We start from the raw sequence: 18,739 nt of genomic DNA, 5'->3' as shown, positions 1-18,739 counted from the left end.
TGCGGTAACACTGACTCTCCAGATCGTTTTAAATGAACATATCTTTGTACTATTTAATCCGTGTTACGGTCGAATTAGCTGGCAACTGCTCCAAACGTCCATCGGAGGAATCTGGTAAAAGGATTTGGGGTCATGTTTTACATGTGTTTCTTTAAAAATCATTGGACAGAAGCATTTTAGCCTGTTTCAAAAACTGAGAAAAACAACAGATTGCAAAAACTCTTATCTCACTCTTATCACTAGCCTAGCCTCATTCATAAACCACATGCCATGAAAAACATGTAAAGTGGTTTAAATTTGGTTTAGAAAGCTTAACTAATAAATACACTCACTGAGTTGCCCAAATTTCAAAACGGCTGGTGGAGATCTGTCTTTGGCTCTCCCAGCATCGCACTACAGGGTAAGCAGACAATTGTGGAGGGGAAGGAGGGTGAAAAGGAGAAAACGCGCAGTATTTAAGAGGTGTATCGACTGAGGAAACAGAAAATGAGTGCCGTGCCCATTTAAATTTAGAAAAGAGCAAGAAAGTTCCGTTGTAAGTTTAAACTGATTTTTTTTGTTAATTGATCATCCAATATTACTAACTGTACCCTAGTGGCTAGAAAGGTCATCTAATGGTGCTCCTTAAAGATCTAATTCATTTCTGGCCAAAAACTTGAATTTGGCTCAATGCACCCTAATGGCTTGGTTTCACCTCCGAATTTTGACTAAATGCTAACAATCAAAATAAGAATTGAAAGTTTTAACTTCTAAGGTCAAAGTTGGTGTGATAATTATTCTTTTGGGGAGCAGTGATGGGGAGAAGTGCAGGGTGGTGAGAGGAGGACGGAGTAAAAGGGAAGAAGCAGGGCAGTTTTAAATAGATTCACTAGTGTTTTTCCATGCTATGAATACTCAGTCAAAATTCCATTAAAGAAAATTACCTCACACAACTTCCCAGAATTGAAGCTGAAAAAAATTCAGGTGCCTGAAGAGCTCAAATTAGTTTAAAAAGTTACCCCTATTTTAGACAAACGGGTAACTAAGGTAAAGGAGAAATGTTACTTGGTAAGGTCAGAGTTGAAGTGAACAAGCAACAACAATAGGTGGAAGAACTGATATTTATTCTAACATATCTGAAGCGCTTTCTGCATTTTATATAGAGATTAAACAAGCGTGGAGAAATAAACAGGACTTTTGATTCCCCAGCCACAAGACGACAGTTCCAATTCTTCCATTTAGACAATTAATATTGGTCATTCAGCCTCAGAATTTCACTTACTGTACTTTAACTCTGAGATGCCGTAATAGCAACTGTGTAATAAGCAGAAAATACAGAACGCCCTACGACTCAAAAAGATACTTAATTTTAATTCAAGTCTTTGCCAAGGAAAATTTAATTTGGCTCTAAAAGCTGAACTATATTAAACTCCTCATCTATAATGGAAAGATAAATCTTTCTAAACCTCCAGAAGTCCCTTTTAAATCCAGGGCACACGAGTTGAATACTCCCAATATTTTGTCTTCTGTTTCTCTAAACTATTCTAAACATAGGCATCGTTCTCTTCCCCTCAATTGTGGCAGCAACTGGCGCTGAGAAGCAGCACGGCCGAGTGGCGAGAACCTGGGAGGCGGAAGGACCTGGGTTCCGATCCTGGCTCTGCCACTTGTCTGCTGTGTGACCTTGGGCAAGTCACTTAACTTCTCTGGGCCTCAGTTCTCTGGGGTTTAAGACTGCCGGACAAGGACTGTGTCCAACCTGATTACCTTGCATCGACCCCAGCTCTCAGTATAGTGCCTGGCACATAGTAAGCGCCACACAAATACCATTAAAAAGAAAAATTTAATCAGGAAAAAAAAATCAATCCCCTTCCTCTCTCTCTTCATGGTACCTCAGATCCCCGGAATTATGACAGTCTCTCACCAATTTTGTTGTTGTGTTGCTCAGGAATGAATGTTCAAAAGAGAGATTAGAGTTTAAAGATGAAAAGAGTAGACAAAAGAAACCAGAGCCCTGGTTTCCATTTGTGGCACGTCTTTATGCCACTCACGGAACTTCCCCTTCCTTAATTCTTCCATGAGCAAAAGGAGTAGAGTAATATTGAAGAGCACTGGGATGAGTGCTTTCGTGAACTGCATTTCTGTCATTACAATATAGGAATTAAAAGGACAGGCTTTATTAAACTCTATCAAATATCAACAGATTCAATGGGAAGTTCAATTTTTCGATAAGCCAAAAGCCTTCCTTTAAAAATTATCCTAACCCTAAAGGCGGCCTGGCAGATCGTATGTGTTATTTGAGGAAAAGTTAAATAACGACAATTTAAACAGTTCACTGAAGAGGATTAGAGGCAATGTGACGTAGCGGGTAGAGTGCGAGCCGGGGAGGCAGAAGGACATGGGTTCTTGTCCCAGCTCCGCCACTTGTCTGCTGGTTGACCTTGGGCAAGTCATTTCACTTCTCTGGGTCTCACTTACCTCATCTGTACAGTGGAGATTAAGACTTTGAGCCCCGTGTGAGATATGGACTCTGCCCAACCCGAGTAGCATCTATCTACCCCAGCGCTTAGTACAGTGCCTGGAACATAATAAGCGCTTAAGAAATACCACTGAAATATGTAAATAGATATATATGATGCCCAGTTATCTGGTTCTTGCTTTACTGTTTAATGAGAGCCTTTGAATTTCCACAGTGATATTGCCATTAGCTTCCCTTTCCTTCCAAACATTCTGACTGGCTTGCCAAGTAGATAATGACATCTATTTAGTGTAGCTATTGACACAAGTAGCCCAAGGGTTTGTTAAATACCCAAGTATTAGCAATAATTACTAAAGCATCTTATTTAACACTTGTCTTCCAAAGATCACTAAATAGAATGAGAAAGGCAACAGTAAAAATTGCAATAGCTACATCTGCACTCAAAAATAGCATCTAAAATTTTTATTTTGGGAACATCTTTACCTGGCTATTTGATCGCTCAACTAGATTTTTAAAAATCATACTTGAAAAAATATTTGTAATGTTTTGGTCCATTTTTTTGATCTGGGGAATCGCACTCCGTACAGCGCCCTTTCACTTATCATGCTCTTTTCACGGGACCCATGAAGAGGACCGTGCTGGCTAGGGTAGCAATTTACACATTTTCCACAAATATGGACCGATTCTCCCTGTTTTAATGGGAAGTTCTTATAAGCAAACAATGAGTCCGATTCTGACGCTGAGAAAGAAACACACCTGAGGAATGTTCATTTTTTCAAATCACCAGGCAACCAGTTTGAGCACCGGAAGGAGTTGGTTTGGTTTATTGAAGGGAAGTTGAAATATATTATTTCTAGCATGATCTGACCTGATATTTTATAAATGAAAGCAAATTACAGATATGTTACATAATGACAATAGTCTACCTAGAGGTTTCTAGCACTAAAAAGAACTACTCTGTATTGGCCTTATAAGAAAGTGCCCAACACCCCTTGAGGATTTGATAACATAAAATGTACAAGTATTAGCAATTCAGATAACAGCATCTTATTTAATACATTTCTTCCAGAGATCACAATACCGTAAAAGCTCCTTGAGGGCATCATGCCTACCACCTCTACTACATTGTTTTCTCCAAAGGGCTTAGGACAGCGCTCTGTACACAGTTAAGTGCTCAATAAACAGCGCTCCAGCACTTAGAACAGGGCTTGGCACATGGTGAGCGCTTAACAAATACCATTATTATTAATATCTCTGAACAATGAAGACAGTACCATTTTCATTTTACATAGAGGAAAATTAGGGCCAAGCAAGAGATCAGTATCTTTTTTTATGTGTTGAACACTGTTCTAAGCGCTGGGGTAGATACAAGTTAATTAGGTTGGACATAGTCCCTGCCTCGTCTGGGGCTCACAGCCCAAGTAGCTTGCACAGATTAGTTGACTTGGAATTTTTATTTCTGCATGGACTCTACACTTCAGGTTTCCTGTGTCTCAGTCTAGTTTTCTCAGGGAAGCACTCTGTACCTCTCGGACGTAGTACACACAGAAACAGAAATCAATTAGAAAACGTTACATGGCATAAATTCCAAATACATAAATATTTTAATAACAAAGCCTTTCTGAAGTCACATTTCCTTCAGGAGGCCTTCGCTGATCGTTTTCTTCTCCCGAAGTCATCCTCCCCAACTATATACCTATGCCCTGAGACCCATCTGTAGCACTTTTATACATAACGTACATACCCGACTATTAAAGCACTTACTCTTCTACATATCCATTTTCCCTTTTTCTACCTCTACCTGTACATTATTTTGTGTTTGCCTCTCCCGCCTCCCTGAAAGTTCCGTAAGGCCAGGGATGGTGTGTCTTACATCGATTGTACTCTCCCAGGCTCTGAAGACAGTGCTTCTCACACAGCAGGAGGATGAATGATTTTATATCCTGTTAGTCACAGAAGAGTGGCTAACTGTGACTTGGCGGCCTGAAGTGGCCAATTCATTGAAAACCTTTAGCTTTTCCAATTCATATAAAAAGAACTGTGCTTCCCAGTTAATTAATTAATTCAAGCAATTAATTTACATGGTGAGAAGCAGCAGGCGTAGTGGATAGAGCACGGGCCTGGGAATCAGAAGGTCATGAGCTCTAATCCTGGCTCTGCCACTTGCCTGCTGTGTGACCTTGGGCAAGTCACTTATTTCTCCGTGCCTCAGTTACCTCATCTGTAAAACGGGGATTGAGACTGGGAGCCCCAGGGGGGACAGAGCCTGTGTCTAACCCGAATTGCCTGGGGCCCTCCCAGCATCTAGTACAGTGCCTGGAACATAGTAAACGCTTAACCAAAACCATAGTAATAATAATAGTAACAGCTTAAAAGTGTGAGAAGCAGCATGGCTTAATGGAAAAGGCATGGATCTGGAAGTCAGGGGACCTGGGTTCTAATCCTGGCTCCACCACATGTCTGCTTGGTGACCTTAGGCAAGTCACGTAACTTCTCTAAGCCTCAGTTGAGCCCTATGTGGGATAGGGTCTGTGTCCAACCCAATTACCTTAGTCTGTGTCCAACGTGTGCTCAGAATAGTGTTTGACGCATATTAGGTGCTTAACCGATACCATAAAAAGTGCTATTCTAGAAATTAGGCAAAATGAAATTTCTGAAAATCTTCACATCAACATTTTTTGAAGAATATAAACGCTAAACAGAGATGAAAATGGTTTTCGATACTTCTAAAAGGAAATAGAAAAGAGTAATGGGATAAAACAAGGTGAAGAAAATGGAGGGGGCAGGGGAGGAACTGGACTGGAAAAAAGCCTTCCTAGGAGATGGGAGAAGTCTCCACTTATAGAGTAATTTTAAACATTTTACAGAATGATTTCAAACTGTGAAAAGAAGATATTGTTACTTACTGTACCGTTTACACTGCCTAGCATATTACCAGCATTCAATGAATTTTAAATGTCAATGATCATAAATCAATCCATTTTTGAATTTAAAAGACAAATTCCCCTCAGGATGACTATTTCAAAATACTTACAAATGGATTCTTAAATCACAAAAGCGATAATCTGCAATTCCCGGTGGCCACTGTCTGAAACATCTCTAACGTCAACGATTAAAATAAAAATATGTTACCTTTTCTTTTTCTGAGCGGGGACTTTTTAAGAATCCCATCCTTCCCTACGTTTTTTTTAAACCTAATGCCTCAAAAGTTTTGGTTTCTATTTACAAAAATCTCTTCCATTTGGTAAATGTAGCCCCAGTAGAGGCTGGTGGTACTTTTGTTTTCAGACCCTTGAGCTTTTTCTTTCTAGTTGTCTGATTCTGTACCAATTTTCTCGGGAAGGTACGGCTTCATGACACATACCGGGTAAGTGGCACATCCATTTCATGTTTTTTAAAAACATGTTTTGGGGAGGTGCTAAATGATTAGATGGACGCATCATTTTTTATAACGACAGAAACAGATCCTGAGTTGCGAAAGTACAGAAGCTAAGCTACCGTCCCCCTAAACCATTAACGTAACCTGTCCTGAAGGGTAATTCTGAATTCCAGGGTAGTAGAACCATTTCCTTACCCACTTAGTTCTAATCCCCTGGATTGAGGATTAGAAGGTTTAGTGACAGCAGTGACGGTTGTGGGCATGACACAGGAGTAATACACAGCACTCCTGGACTATAAGCCCACGCTTTCCTGAGGATCCAATCAACAGAGGGTATACAATTGCTTTTTCAGATCCATAGCTTCCCATTTGCCCGGACACACTCATCTTATCAGCTTTGCTTTATTCTTATGAATCGAGTCCCTTCTTTTCTTTTTTACGTTTCAAACAAGCTCGGGTACCTTGCATCAGAATGAGTAAAACATCCCAGTGTCAAAATCTGTTTTTCTCAACACAGTTGTGTGTTAAGCACAATAATATATGAATACAGGAGTTTAGGAATGCAAGAGTGTGTCTTTATTTTACAATTCAGTAGTCAGAGAAAATATTTTGAGTGACACCAGGTCATGGGCAAGATTCCCAAAATGTCTTTACTCTGCTGAGTCTGTTTTCCTGGCTTTCGATGGCTTAGGCCCACCTCCTAAAGTCTTCAGACGTGGAACAGAGAAACGATTTGGCCAAGAATGGGCAACTTATAGACCCTACACAGAGGTGACAAACAAGGAGGCTTTTTAAAAAGGAGCCCAAGTTTTGACATTTACACATTCGCACAAGGAAAAAAATATACCTTAGCTACTTTCCTCCAGTTAAGACAGTCAAAGAAGTAATATGTTCCCCTCTCATACGTATTGGTTTTCATTGTTGGCTCCATGCCCGGTGCCCTGGTAATCCATACTCGCTCTTCTTTGTGGTATCTCCAATCTCGATTGAAACTTTTATTTTTAAAAGAAAAAAGGGAGTTATTTTTTGGCATTCCCAAGTTACACACTTTCATACAAAGCTCATACAAATTATTTCAACAGGCATGATTGTAAATAGGTAATAATGTGTGATTTATTTCTCCCTCCTGAATCTCATACCCTACTTAGCCATCACACACTCGCTGTATTGAACGTTGAAAAGGGAGATCTTTTTACCATCGGTTCAAGAACAGAGTCTTTCATCAACATTCCTAAAAACCTATTTCACCTGTTTTCTTAAGACACCTTTTGGTGCTTCGAAAAAATGGGGGGCTTACAGCAGAACACTGACAGAAAAATGGATCAATCAGGGGCACTTAAGTACTTACTATGTGTAGATCACTGTACTACGCGCTTGGGAGAGTACGATACAACAGATTTAGCAGACATATTCCCTGCCCATAACGAGCTTCAACCACATACTCTTGGTAATGCCCCCAGCTCCTACTACGTTTAATCCTCAATTTAAATTTAATGACGAAGTCTGTGGTAGTGATTAACTTGAGGGTCGCAAGAGAAGATTGGGAGGAGTACTGATCTGCTGTACTTCATTGGAACTGAATCTTGGTCCATTAAAGGTACCATCTCGCTTGAAGGTCCCAATAGAAAAATCAAGAAAAGATGTCACTAATGACAGTTCTTAAAATAAGCGAATTTGCAGAAAATAAATCTCACCCAATTCTCCTAATACTAAACGTCTATAGTAATCTGACCCAACTGAACTCGGGAAATTCTGGTTCCACAACTGAAAACAAGGTGAATTTCTATAGTTTGGGAAAGGGGATGGAAACAAGAAATGCTAGCTCCAGAGAGATGAACAGGGCAGCATTTCTGGGTAGATAAAATAAGACTCTGCCTGATCCAGTACAAAAAGAGAAAAACAGCTTCCCAAGTCAGATATCAGCACAGTGGAAGTTGACTTCAGCGTTTAAACACCGAGAACAACAGCACAGAGGCTGTTGCTCTGTGTAATGGGTGCAACGTGGATGCTTTGGTAAATATATCCTTTATTCTATTTTGGTTTTAAAAACAGCTTGGTAACAGTGACAGTACTCAGGTCAGACCCTGAAGATTAATTAAGTACTCAATATTAAATTCCCCTGCAATTCTCCCCTTACTTTCTTTGGATTTACAATGCAAATCTTTTTTTTATTTAAAAAAAATTCCAGAAAGATAGTCATCGGTCCCTTTTCGTGGAAGTCAACTTGAGTTCTTACAGGTAATAAGAACCCAAAAGGAAGGATAGCAGAGTCCACAGGGTTAAGTCGACATAAAATACACTGCCATCAGGGAAAGTTAGACTCTACGATTCAAAGTTCTTGCTCTTGGGCAAACGGGAGGAGGCAGAAGCAGGGGGAAAAGGACATGGCTCAAAATTAAGTGGTGAAGTGTTGCTTTGCACTCAGCTGTCATTTTACCTCGAGTGGCCTGATTTTGAGAAATAGGGGGATTGATTTTTCCTTTGTTTTTAAAAAACCATCAATCTAATATAAAACAGTTCATTTCTTGCCACCCACCGAATGCAGACTTAACATAAATACACCCCAGAAAGACTCAGCTCAAAATGCAATATGGTTTTCCTCCTGGGTTTTTTTTTGTTTTATTTAGTTGTTTTTCTGTGGGGCGGAGGCAGAAATTTGGTGCTCCTCTCCCTTTTCTAGGCAGTAGGTTCGTAATGGGCAGGGAAAGTGATCGCTAATTCCGTAATACTGTACTCTCCCGTGTGTTTAATACAGTGTGCTCTGGGCATGGCGTTCAATAAATACCATTGATTGACTGACTGTGTGTCATCTCCGTCCTTGGATCTGTACCCTTTAAGCAAATGGTATTCACCCAACTCTCAGACCCACACCATTTATACACAGAGCCATAATTTATTTAAATTTAAGCCTGTCTCTCACTCCGCACTGCAAGCTCGTTGCGGGCAGAGAACGTATCTAAGAACGTTGTCGTATCGGACTCTCCCAAGCACGCAGTACAGTGTTCGGCAAACGGTAAGTGCTCAATGAACACCACCGATCCATCGGGGCTCTGGCTAAGGAGATACAAACTGCAATGAACATAAATCGTGTTTCATTTCAGTATTTTTTAACTTCACGCAATACACTCTAATTCACGGGACTATTATCCCAGAATAAAATCACTTTTACCAATTATAAAAATGTACGGCTTAATTCTTTTTTTTTTCCCCTCGTGGCAGATGTCTTTGCTCAGAATCAAGCAACACACAAAATTTTAACATCACGTCTGCGGTGGTACGATCGAAAGCTCTCAATCCATACATGCTATCGCAACCCCAAAATGAACAAAATACTTTGGACATACAGCTCTACTGCCGCTAAAAGCTGTAATACGTCTCCTCCGTTCATGTAATAGAGATAAAACAGTAGATCTTCTCCATATCGACCAAGTTTTATTGCAGCCAGCTACGAAAGATGAGAAAATTAGGATGAAAATCAAAAATATAAAGACGATCCAGCAAAATAAGTCTCCACACCCATATGCAGGCACTTCTTTTCCCCCTCCCCCGTCTCTAGCTACCGCTAAATCTGGGCAGTGGCAGGGCAAAGTCGCACGGGAGCCCAGTTGCGGGATGCTGAGGGGACCTCACCTCATTTGGGCCGGTACAAAGGCAAACCTGGCTAGGTTCAGAAAAGTTCCCGGGGGCTATGGCCAACCTCCGGGAACTCCCCACTCCATGGGCTTCTGACATTCCTTAAGGAGACTACAGCCGCAAACTCTCTCCGGGGTCTTCTCTCCTTCCTAGATTCCGCCTTCAGCCCCTGGGACAATTCTCCTCGACAGCCACTGCACGTAGATACTTTTCTACATTGTAAGCTCGCTGTGGGCAGGGATCGGGTCTGCCAACTCTACTGTAGTGTTCTCCCCCAAGTGCTTAGTACAGTGCTCTGCACATAGTGAGCACTCGACAGATACCGTGGATTGACTGATGTCACCATCTGACTCCCCCTTGACCACTCGATGGCTTTCGACTGTCCATTTCTGTCTCTCTGAAATTTTGGGGGGGGCTAGGTTTAATGCCTCGCTCTCACACCCGGCCCTTCTTCACAACCTTAAAAATGTGGTTTCCTCTTCACTCTCTTGGTCAAGGTACAAAGCTCTTAAAGAAAGGCATCTGCGCTCCCGGTTTCAAAGACCACCTTTATACATCAAGTAACATCAAAGTCGCCTTCAGGCCTGATCTCTTTCATCTGCTCACCAGACTACTTTACTTCCTCTCGCCTCCAGAACATCTCCACCTGCCATCTCAAAGAATCGATTAATTTTCCCTCCTAAGATCTCCTGTTTTCCTCTCTGTCCCTCCTCTTTCGACTATGCCACAGCCCTGCCAGACGCTCACGACCTTAGAGTCGCCTTTGACACCTTTCTCTCGTCGGCTTCCCGCAGCCCGGGCTACCGCCAAAGCCCGCCAATTTTTCTATCATTCTCCCCTACGCTAACCTGGATACAAACGCTGGTCACCTTCCCCTGGAAGAAGGCCGTAGCCTCCCCACCACCTGGCCAATGTACCCACAGTGGAAAGAATGATCTTTCTCAAGCGCAAATTCCATCCTCATCAAAATCCTCACGACTCCCTTTTGCACCCTGGCAACTGGTTCCCTTGTATCTGGGTACCCCAGATAATAACAATAACTACTATGGTATTTGTTAAGCGCTTACTATGTGTCAAGCACTCTTCTAAGCGCTGGGGTAGATACAATGTAATCAGGTTGACCCACATGGGGCGCTCAGTCTTAATCCCCGTTTTACAGATGAGGTAACTGAGGCCCGGAGAAGTGAAGTGACTTGCTCAAGGTCACACTGCAGACGAGTGGCGGAGCCGGGATTAGAACCCATGACCTTCTGACTCCCAGGGCCGTGCTCTATCCGCTACGCCGTGCTGCTTCTCTTAACTCCTGTTCTGCCTAAGCTCACCTCCCGGCCGGCTACTGTTCCACGTTCCCTTGTGTTCGAGTCAGTACTAACACCCGGCCCTGAACCCCCATCCTTCTTCCCACTTCCACCTGGAAGGCCCCCTCCTTCCACTTCTGCAAATCCGGACGGGGCTTAAAAACACAGCTTTATATTGGGCGGGTGAAATGAAGTCCGCCAAGTCCACAGCTCCTGCGGGTGAGAGTGACAGGCCGTGCTCCCCTTTTGCCCCCACCCCGCAGACTCCTTTTCACCCATTATTAACCAAGGGGGCTGCAACCCGAGCTGTCCCGCCTGTCCTATGGGATGCTTTCTCTGACTCGCCCCATCTGGACATCCACAGAGGGATTCCTAATTTAGAGAAAGATTGCTCTTAACTGTCGGCCCTGTTTTTAGTCCAGAGAAAGAGAGTGGCTCTTGGGACGGGGAGACCTCTGTCAGCCCTGGCTCTGTACGGACAGCGAAGCCTTCTGACCGATGAAGCACCTTCGGCATTCTACGATATCGGTAGTCCCAACGAGTGTTCTGCGAGATCGGCTGGCTAATGCGGGCGGCAAATAACACCTTGGCCACCAACCCCTGCGCAGTGGTGCAAAGGCACAAAAGGGCCCAGCCCGCGACAAACCTTTCTGCGCATTTCAACACCCCGGACCCACGTCCCCCATCGCTCACTGCGCTACGTGCCCTTGAGAAATCACAACCGGCACTGGGCGAATCACCGGCCCGTCAATCAACTCCTCCTAAGAGGTTCTCCGCGCTGGGGTCTCCTCTATCGTTCTCGCGAGAAGGCTCCGGAATCCCACCTACTCCGCCACCGCCACTACCTGGCCCTCCTTGTCGGCTCTTTCGGTAAGTTACGGGAGATTCACTCATTCACTCGTGTTTACTGAGCGCTTACTGTGTGCAGAGCACTGTACTAAGTGCTTGGAAAGTACAATACAGCAGTAAAGAGTGCCAATCCCTGGCCACAATGGGCTTGCAGTCTACAGGAGCTATATCCCTTTCCCGAATGTCTTGAAAAACTTCCCTTCTCTCTTTTCGAAACCCACACCCTTCAGCTTGGCACAACTTCCGGCATTAAAGAACTAATGCTGCAGTCAGTGCAGAACAGGGATGACACCCGCTGCCTAACGATCCGCTTTCTCTCACTGCACCCACCTCATGTCATTTCCCCCCAGACACACCAGCTTGACTGGAAGAGGGGGAGACTCCCTTGGCAATGTTATCTTTCTCTCTCACAAAAGCTGAAAACCGTTCTTTTTCAACCATTTCCTTCCTGAGCCTCAGTCGATAGGCTGAAATCAGATAACACATAATCTGTGCGGGGCTTCGGAAACTTGCACTACATATTCTGTATTCACAGACCAAAAGCCCACACGTATTCTAGATTTTCTACGGGTAGAATGATTAAAGAATGATAAATTGCACTACCTCGATTGTCAGGTCATATAAACCGATTATGATAAAAACCCAGCAAATAGAACGGTAACTTCAAATTAGAGGAATGATATATGGACAAAAATGACAGCTGCCTTTCTAGCATTCTGGAATTGGTCATTTTTTGAAGTAGAACATTAGTACCTTTGCCAGGAAATCCTAACACCTTCAGGTAAGGAAGGAAAGACAGATAGTTGGGGAACAAAACTGAGAAAACAATCTAGATGACTGGGAAGACAAGATCTCTACGTATTTTTAAAATACACTGCAAACTCACTTGAAAAATTAATTATCTGTACGACGATAAAAGCAGTAAACCTTCAAACCAATCCTAAGATCAGTAAAGCAATAAAATGCACCCACCTTATCCCGAATGTGAATGTTCGTCAAGTACTCAGATGGAACATGGAAGTCTAGATTGAAAAAAAACAAAGAGACTTATTAATCAGTTCTCATTTATAAATATTCATCAAAATATTGAACACAAACACTTTCCCCTACCTATGTCTTGAGGTCGACAAGGCGAAGATGCCCAGGGCGATGCAAATTTGGGATAGAGATTCCTGAATAGGAAAAGGAAAGTTACTGGCAAGTTAGTACCCCATCCCCACCCTTTCCAAAATGGTGAACTTCTTTCGTTTAGGGTGGGGAGAACCTTGCTAAACCACTTCCACGCACGAAACCTAAGCACCTTGGGTGCTCACTTTCTTTGCTGCGTATCGGCTGACTGGACTTACCACATAAAGGAGACACGGCACCTCTGGTTTCTGACAGAAAGCAGAAGGAACGTTTACCTCTGTGTCAACTCTGATGATGCAGGACGGATGATGAACTGACTCTGGGGTCGAGGAGGAGGGATCAATCGGTCAATCGGGGCTATTTATTGAGCGCTTACTGTGTGCAGGGCACTGTACTACTAAGCGCTTAGGAGAGTACGATATAAGAGTCAGTAGACATGTTCCCTGCTCACGACGAGTTGCCGGCCACTGCCCTGGGCTCACCAGTCTTAGACAGGGAACCGGGGGACCGGCAAGTTGAGCAAGTGAAAGTCTTCTGGAGTCCTCGGGCAAAGCTTAACGGTTGGGCCGGCCTGCGATAGCCGGCTCTAGAAAATCTGTTTTCACTCGATGACTTTTACTTTCTTTTTTCGTTCGTGACATAGTCTACAATACTTTCAGATTTTCCTGATACTCTTGCCACACTTCTTCGTGAATGCTGACAAATTTGAAACGGGGTGACTAAAGGTTTCCTCAATTTTATGGAAAGCTTAGAAAACAAGTTAGAAGTTAACAGTTGCTGGAGAACCCCCAAGTACTGATGTGACTCATTACATCAAACTCAAACCACTTGCGGCTAAATGATTAAAATCTACTCTTTAGAGGAGTAGCTCTCTCCTTCTGGGGGCCCTGGGGGCGAACTACGCAGTTATTATTTGTTGTTTCGGTACTTCCAGTGGTGTGCCAGAACGTCTGCGTGGACTGCCCAACTGTATCTGAGAGGGAAACGAGGTGCCGTGGAGTTTAAACCAACTGAGGCTTGGACTGTGTATAACACTTATTTTTCCAAACTGCTTTCACGACGGCGGCGGGGCGACGACCACAGGTGTTAACTTCAGAACTGTTCCAAGTGAGAAACCAGGACGTGGAGAAGTTAAAATGGTCTGTCGGTGCAAAGCTGGGACTAGAACCTGACTCCGAATTCCTTGATCTGGGCTCTTTCCACTACATCCCCCTGCCTTTCTTCATCTCCCCCCGCTCCTCCTCTACACTGTAAGCTTCTCGTGGGCAGGGATCGCGTCTACCGACTCTGGATGTACCGTGCTCTCCCCAGCGCCTCGTACGGGGCTTTGCACCCAGTAAGCACTTGATAAATACCACCACTTGACTGATGGATCGCGTCTCGCTTCTTACACGCTCAGGAGAGGGGCTCTGAATCCAAATGGGATGGTCTCTCCAAGTAACTGGGGGTCTCTGGGGCAGAAATGCTCGGGGTCAAGATGTGAGGTGAAGAGGAGAGAAAAGGGCAGGAGAGGGAGGAAATCCTACAGTGTTGGCATCAGTTAACATTTCTTCAAGCTGTAGAGAAAGAATAATGGCCCACTGGGAGATGAAAAACTGCTCGCTTGCCATTATGAACCATCAGCTGGAGACCCAGCCTCCTCTCTTTAAGGCAAGAAAACCTTAAAGAAAAGTTTCAAGTCTCTCAATCTGTCTCAACTAGAGGGGTCTGCAGTGGGCCCTAACGAAATCGAGTTCATTTAAAAACAAAACGGGATCGTATCAAAACCTCGCAATACACTGAACACCATGGACGGTCGGTTTTCCAAAACAAGAATAACATTTAATCGAATGTACTGTTTACCAAAGGGCGCAGTCATACCTTCAAAATGAATTTCCTCCCTGACCCAAGTTTTACAGGGCAGAACAGGGTGGAACACCTTAAAATCGTAATGCAAGTCCCAGAGGAACATTCAAAAACAATGCCAGGTGAAGCAAATCCAGCTACGCATCATCAACTACACGGGCATACGAAATGGAATGCCCTGCTGTTCACAAATAGGATGCTACACACGTACATATTCGCTCTAAGAGTTCAGAGGCAACCCCTTTGAAGGACAGCTAAGTGTACACGTCTTGGAGCTTTCTCTCTCGAGCAACTTCGGTTCCAAGACACCTGCAGCACCACTGAACAGAGAATTCAAAAGGTATGCGGGGCTTTGGCCAAAAAACAGAAAGCCACCCAGAATTTCTTCCAGTTCAACTGGGAGCAGTCAAGTGTGGGACCCCGAAACATAAAAGTACGACGCCTCGACATCGACTGGTGGCCGTCAAAACCGACAGGGCAGCGCACGGGAGTGTGCGGAAACGCAAAACCATTTCAGGGTGTGTGGAGCCCCCGGATACCTGGTTTTTGGAAGAGCGGTGGATATCACAATTACGCAACAAATGTTGTTACCGGAAAATCGGACTTACTCTGGGGAGTTGAGATTGAGGCCTAGTGTTGTTAAGTCACTTCCTAATGCAAGGTGTACCATCCCGGGGTCCGTCTCCGCTGCCCTTATGAACGTTAGCAAGCCGATCATTCCAAACTGGTCCGTCACCATCCCTTGAGGAATGTTAGTAACCCGGCCTGAAGAAGAAGAAGAAGAAAAGAAGGGACATTTTCTTCATAAGCAAAACAAACGAAGGAAGGGCATTTGAATATTCTTCCTAAAAATATGCATTCAAATGGGCCCACCGTCAGGTAACACCTGGATCCCCTTTTTCTGCTGGTTGTTGTTTTGTGTTGTTGAACTTTTATCTCCAGGGAATTTGGGTCCATCTGTACTTGAAGAAGTCTTGCCTGATGTATTCAAATTCTAACACGAGAAATAATTTCCAAATATAAGTACAGAATTGCCCGTATGCAAAAGTTCTTAGTTCACAAATCCTCTTGTGAGTCATTGTTCGATTATTCTCACGTGGTGGCAGGATGACTTCTATTTCCCCTAGTTTCAATAAGTTCTACTAAAGTGCTTAGTACAGTGCCTGGCACATAGTAAGCGCGTCGCAAATACCATCATTATTATTATTATTTTCAAGCCAAGCCAAATTCTGCTCTGGATTCCCCAGTGCACTGGTTCCCCCAACAAGAGATATGTGAATAAATCCACGATCACGGAGACGCAATATCCAAATACTGATATTACTTAATGAAGTAAAAATGCTGCTGCCCAAACATTGCGTGGGGGACCCTCTGCAAAAATTTTCAGTGGACTCCGTTACAAGTCCCCAAATCATATGCACTTTCTAAAATAGCATCCAAAGTGGCACAGAATGTACACGCAAAGCCACCTGATCCCTACTACAATTGAAATAGGATCCCTTTTTTTCAGTGACATTTTACAAATATTCCAAACACCCAATGGTTCACTTATTACTTTGTGTAAAAAATTTTTCTTGCACAAGCATGAAAAAAAAAGCATCGGGTGAACCGGGAAAAGAAAGCCGGGTTCGTCTCCCGACTGCTTAGGACGGTGCTCTGCACGCAGGGAGTGCTCAATAAATAACTCAACTGACTGATCAAAATCAGCAAGTAACAAGAATGCAGAAGGAGAGTCTCCACAACTGACTCAGTGAGGAAAAAGTCATTAGAAGAGTGAAATATTGAAGCAGCGTCGCCTGTTGGATAGAACATGGGCCTGGGAATCAGAAGGACCTGGGTTCGAATCCCAGCTCCACCACTTGTCTGTTGCGTGACCTCGGGCAAGCCGCTTAAATTCTCTGTGCCCCAGTTACCGCATCTGTAAAACGGGAATTAAGACTGTGGGCCCCATGGGGGACAGGGACTCTGCCCAACCTGATTAGCTCGCATCTATCCCAGTGTTTAGTACAGTGCCTGGCACATAGTAAGCACTTAACAAATACCATTAAAAAAAAATAAAATCAGAGTTTACGGGATCCTGATGACAGGGACAATAATAAAAATCTAAACGAACCATGAAATCATCAGGAATTCACGATATTTTCTAAGACAAGGAAAAACGGGTTTTCTTCTGACAGGTTACATTTCTTGTTCACGCTCTTCAAAGGTTACACTGGCCAGAGGAACTGAACTATGACTATGAATTGTCAAATATAGTGTTTCTAAAACAAGGCAGGAGGAGCGGGGAAAGCAACAGAGCTCTCACGGTGACTTACGGATTTACTGTCGTCATTACTAGATGTTGGGTCTTTATAGCTGGAACCTGGTAATGCTGGAAAATCCTCATTGTGTATTGAGAAGTCCTGGGATTGCTCACTTGCTGGTTTTGTTACCATTCCAACTGTGTAATGAAAATAAAGGGGGAGGTAGAGTTGAGATTTTTAAGGTACATTTATCTCGATGATTAAAATTTAGTTGCAGATTTCCTAATTACATTTTTCCCAACGCATCTTTTTTAAAGTCAGTGTTCAATTCTCGCCTAAATTAGGATTTAAGATACTGCTGTGAAAAGACTTCTGCTGTTCAATTTTGATTTTGCTCTCCTACTCACATCTCAATCAACACAAGCGAGACAGACCTCCAGCCCAGTGCAATATGTGAATGCTTAATAAATATTATTTATGGGCAACGATAGCAACAAAGCCATTAATTTGATTATAGGAATTTGGTTTCCCTCATACATTTTCTAAATCGAACAACGAACACGCTAGGTAACTGGCAACACTATATCCAAAATCGATTTTCAAAGAACCCAGCCATGACCTTCAGAAGAGAAGGCTGACCCCTTTCCCACATCCTCCTTCCAGCTTGGAGCTTCCACTAAGCAGACCGCTACTTACCCCACCGTCAAAGCCCTATTAAGGTCAAATCCTCCTCCCAGAGGCCCTGAACCTTTCCCTGGCTCCCTCAACCTTCTGCACTTGGATCTGTGACCTTTGGACATTTGATATCCGTCCCAGCTTCAGCCCCGCAGCACGTATACTCATGCCTATAAACTGCATATTATAAATTAGTTATTTATATTAATAACCATCACTCCCTCCAGACTGTAAGCTCACCGTGGGCAGAGAAAGTGTCCACCAACTCTGTCGGGTTGGACTCACCCAAGCACTTAGTACGGTGCCCTGCACACGGTAAGCGCTCGATAAATACCATTAATGATAACGACTTCCCCATTAGTTCTGATTTTTGCTAACTTCCACATTCTGAACCAGCGTTAAGGAATATTTTGCGGTGGCTACTGGCCACATCTTATAAAATTAGGCAAATTAAACAAAACGCATGGAAAGTGAATTTCTCAATGAGGACATTTATGAGCTGCTAATTTCGGAGGGAGGGTGTAACCACAAATTTCCAAAACCCATTTGTTTGTTTTTGGGCAGGTTATTTACAAAAGCCTTCTCCAATACCACACTTCAAATTCTTTTCAAATCCTCTATCCCATTTTTTCACCGTCCAGCTTTCGGATCCATTCACTGTCACGGGAAACACCAGAGAAATGGCAATTTATATTTTTTGTGGCAACTGGTACATCAGCATCTTTCATGACTTTTTCCAGGCTCCTCGGAGTAAATCTTCCTAACATTAATCTCTGGGGGAATTCTTGACTACTAGGTTCCTTTATCATTATCGATCCCAGGAGAGAAAAACTGTCCAATATGTTCAATCTTCTCTCCATCCACTATAAATGTTAAAACTGCCAGTTGGCATGATCTTTGTTTTCTTGCCATTCAAATGTAGGCCCATCTTTCTGCTCCGATCCTTAACTTTTAATAATAAGCCTTTCAAATCATCTTCACTTTCTACTAGCAGGGCAGTATCATCAGCATAAGGAAGGTTGTTTATATTCCTTCCTCTCTTTTGTCTTCATCCCAGCCAACTTCTCTCATTAAGTATTCAGCATAAAGGATGAACAGATAAGGTGATAAGATTCAACCCTGTCTTACTGTAAACAGTAAGCACTCAATAAATACCACTGATGATGATGATAAAGCCCCGAGCTCCTGCTCTTACTGCTTGACATGTTGCCAGCAGAAGCAGCACTGCCTC

General features: G+C 43.3%; 1 protein-coding gene across 8 annotated transcripts in view; it reads right to left on the bottom strand.

Moving 5' to 3' along the window:
* The window catches only part of CNOT2 (CCR4-NOT transcription complex subunit 2), a 119,644-nt gene that overhangs the window by 1,726 nt on the left and 99,179 nt on the right, over window positions 1-18,739 (bottom strand). For all 8 annotated transcript variants that reach the window (XM_007666308.3, XM_007666304.2, XM_029078596.1 and 5 more), the window contains 7 exons: window positions 16,906-17,030; window positions 15,464-15,584; window positions 15,199-15,355; window positions 12,728-12,789; window positions 12,590-12,639; window positions 9,182-9,282; window positions 6,685-6,829 (listed from right to left, as the gene is read on the bottom strand). In XM_007666308.3, the coding sequence (XP_007664498.1) occupies window positions 6,685-6,829; window positions 9,182-9,282; window positions 12,590-12,639; window positions 12,728-12,789; window positions 15,199-15,355; window positions 15,464-15,584; window positions 16,906-17,030 (761 nt within the window). The remainder of the gene's footprint in view (window positions 1-6,684; window positions 6,830-9,181; window positions 9,283-12,589; window positions 12,640-12,727; window positions 12,790-15,198; window positions 15,356-15,463; window positions 15,585-16,905; window positions 17,031-18,739) is intronic.

The sequence above is a fragment of the Ornithorhynchus anatinus genome, chromosome 14 (genome assembly GCF_004115215.2).
Source record: "Ornithorhynchus anatinus isolate Pmale09 chromosome 14, mOrnAna1.pri.v4, whole genome shotgun sequence".
NCBI lineage: Eukaryota > Metazoa > Chordata > Mammalia > Monotremata > Ornithorhynchidae > Ornithorhynchus > Ornithorhynchus anatinus.
This window is presented reverse-complemented; position numbering and strand designations above follow the sequence as displayed.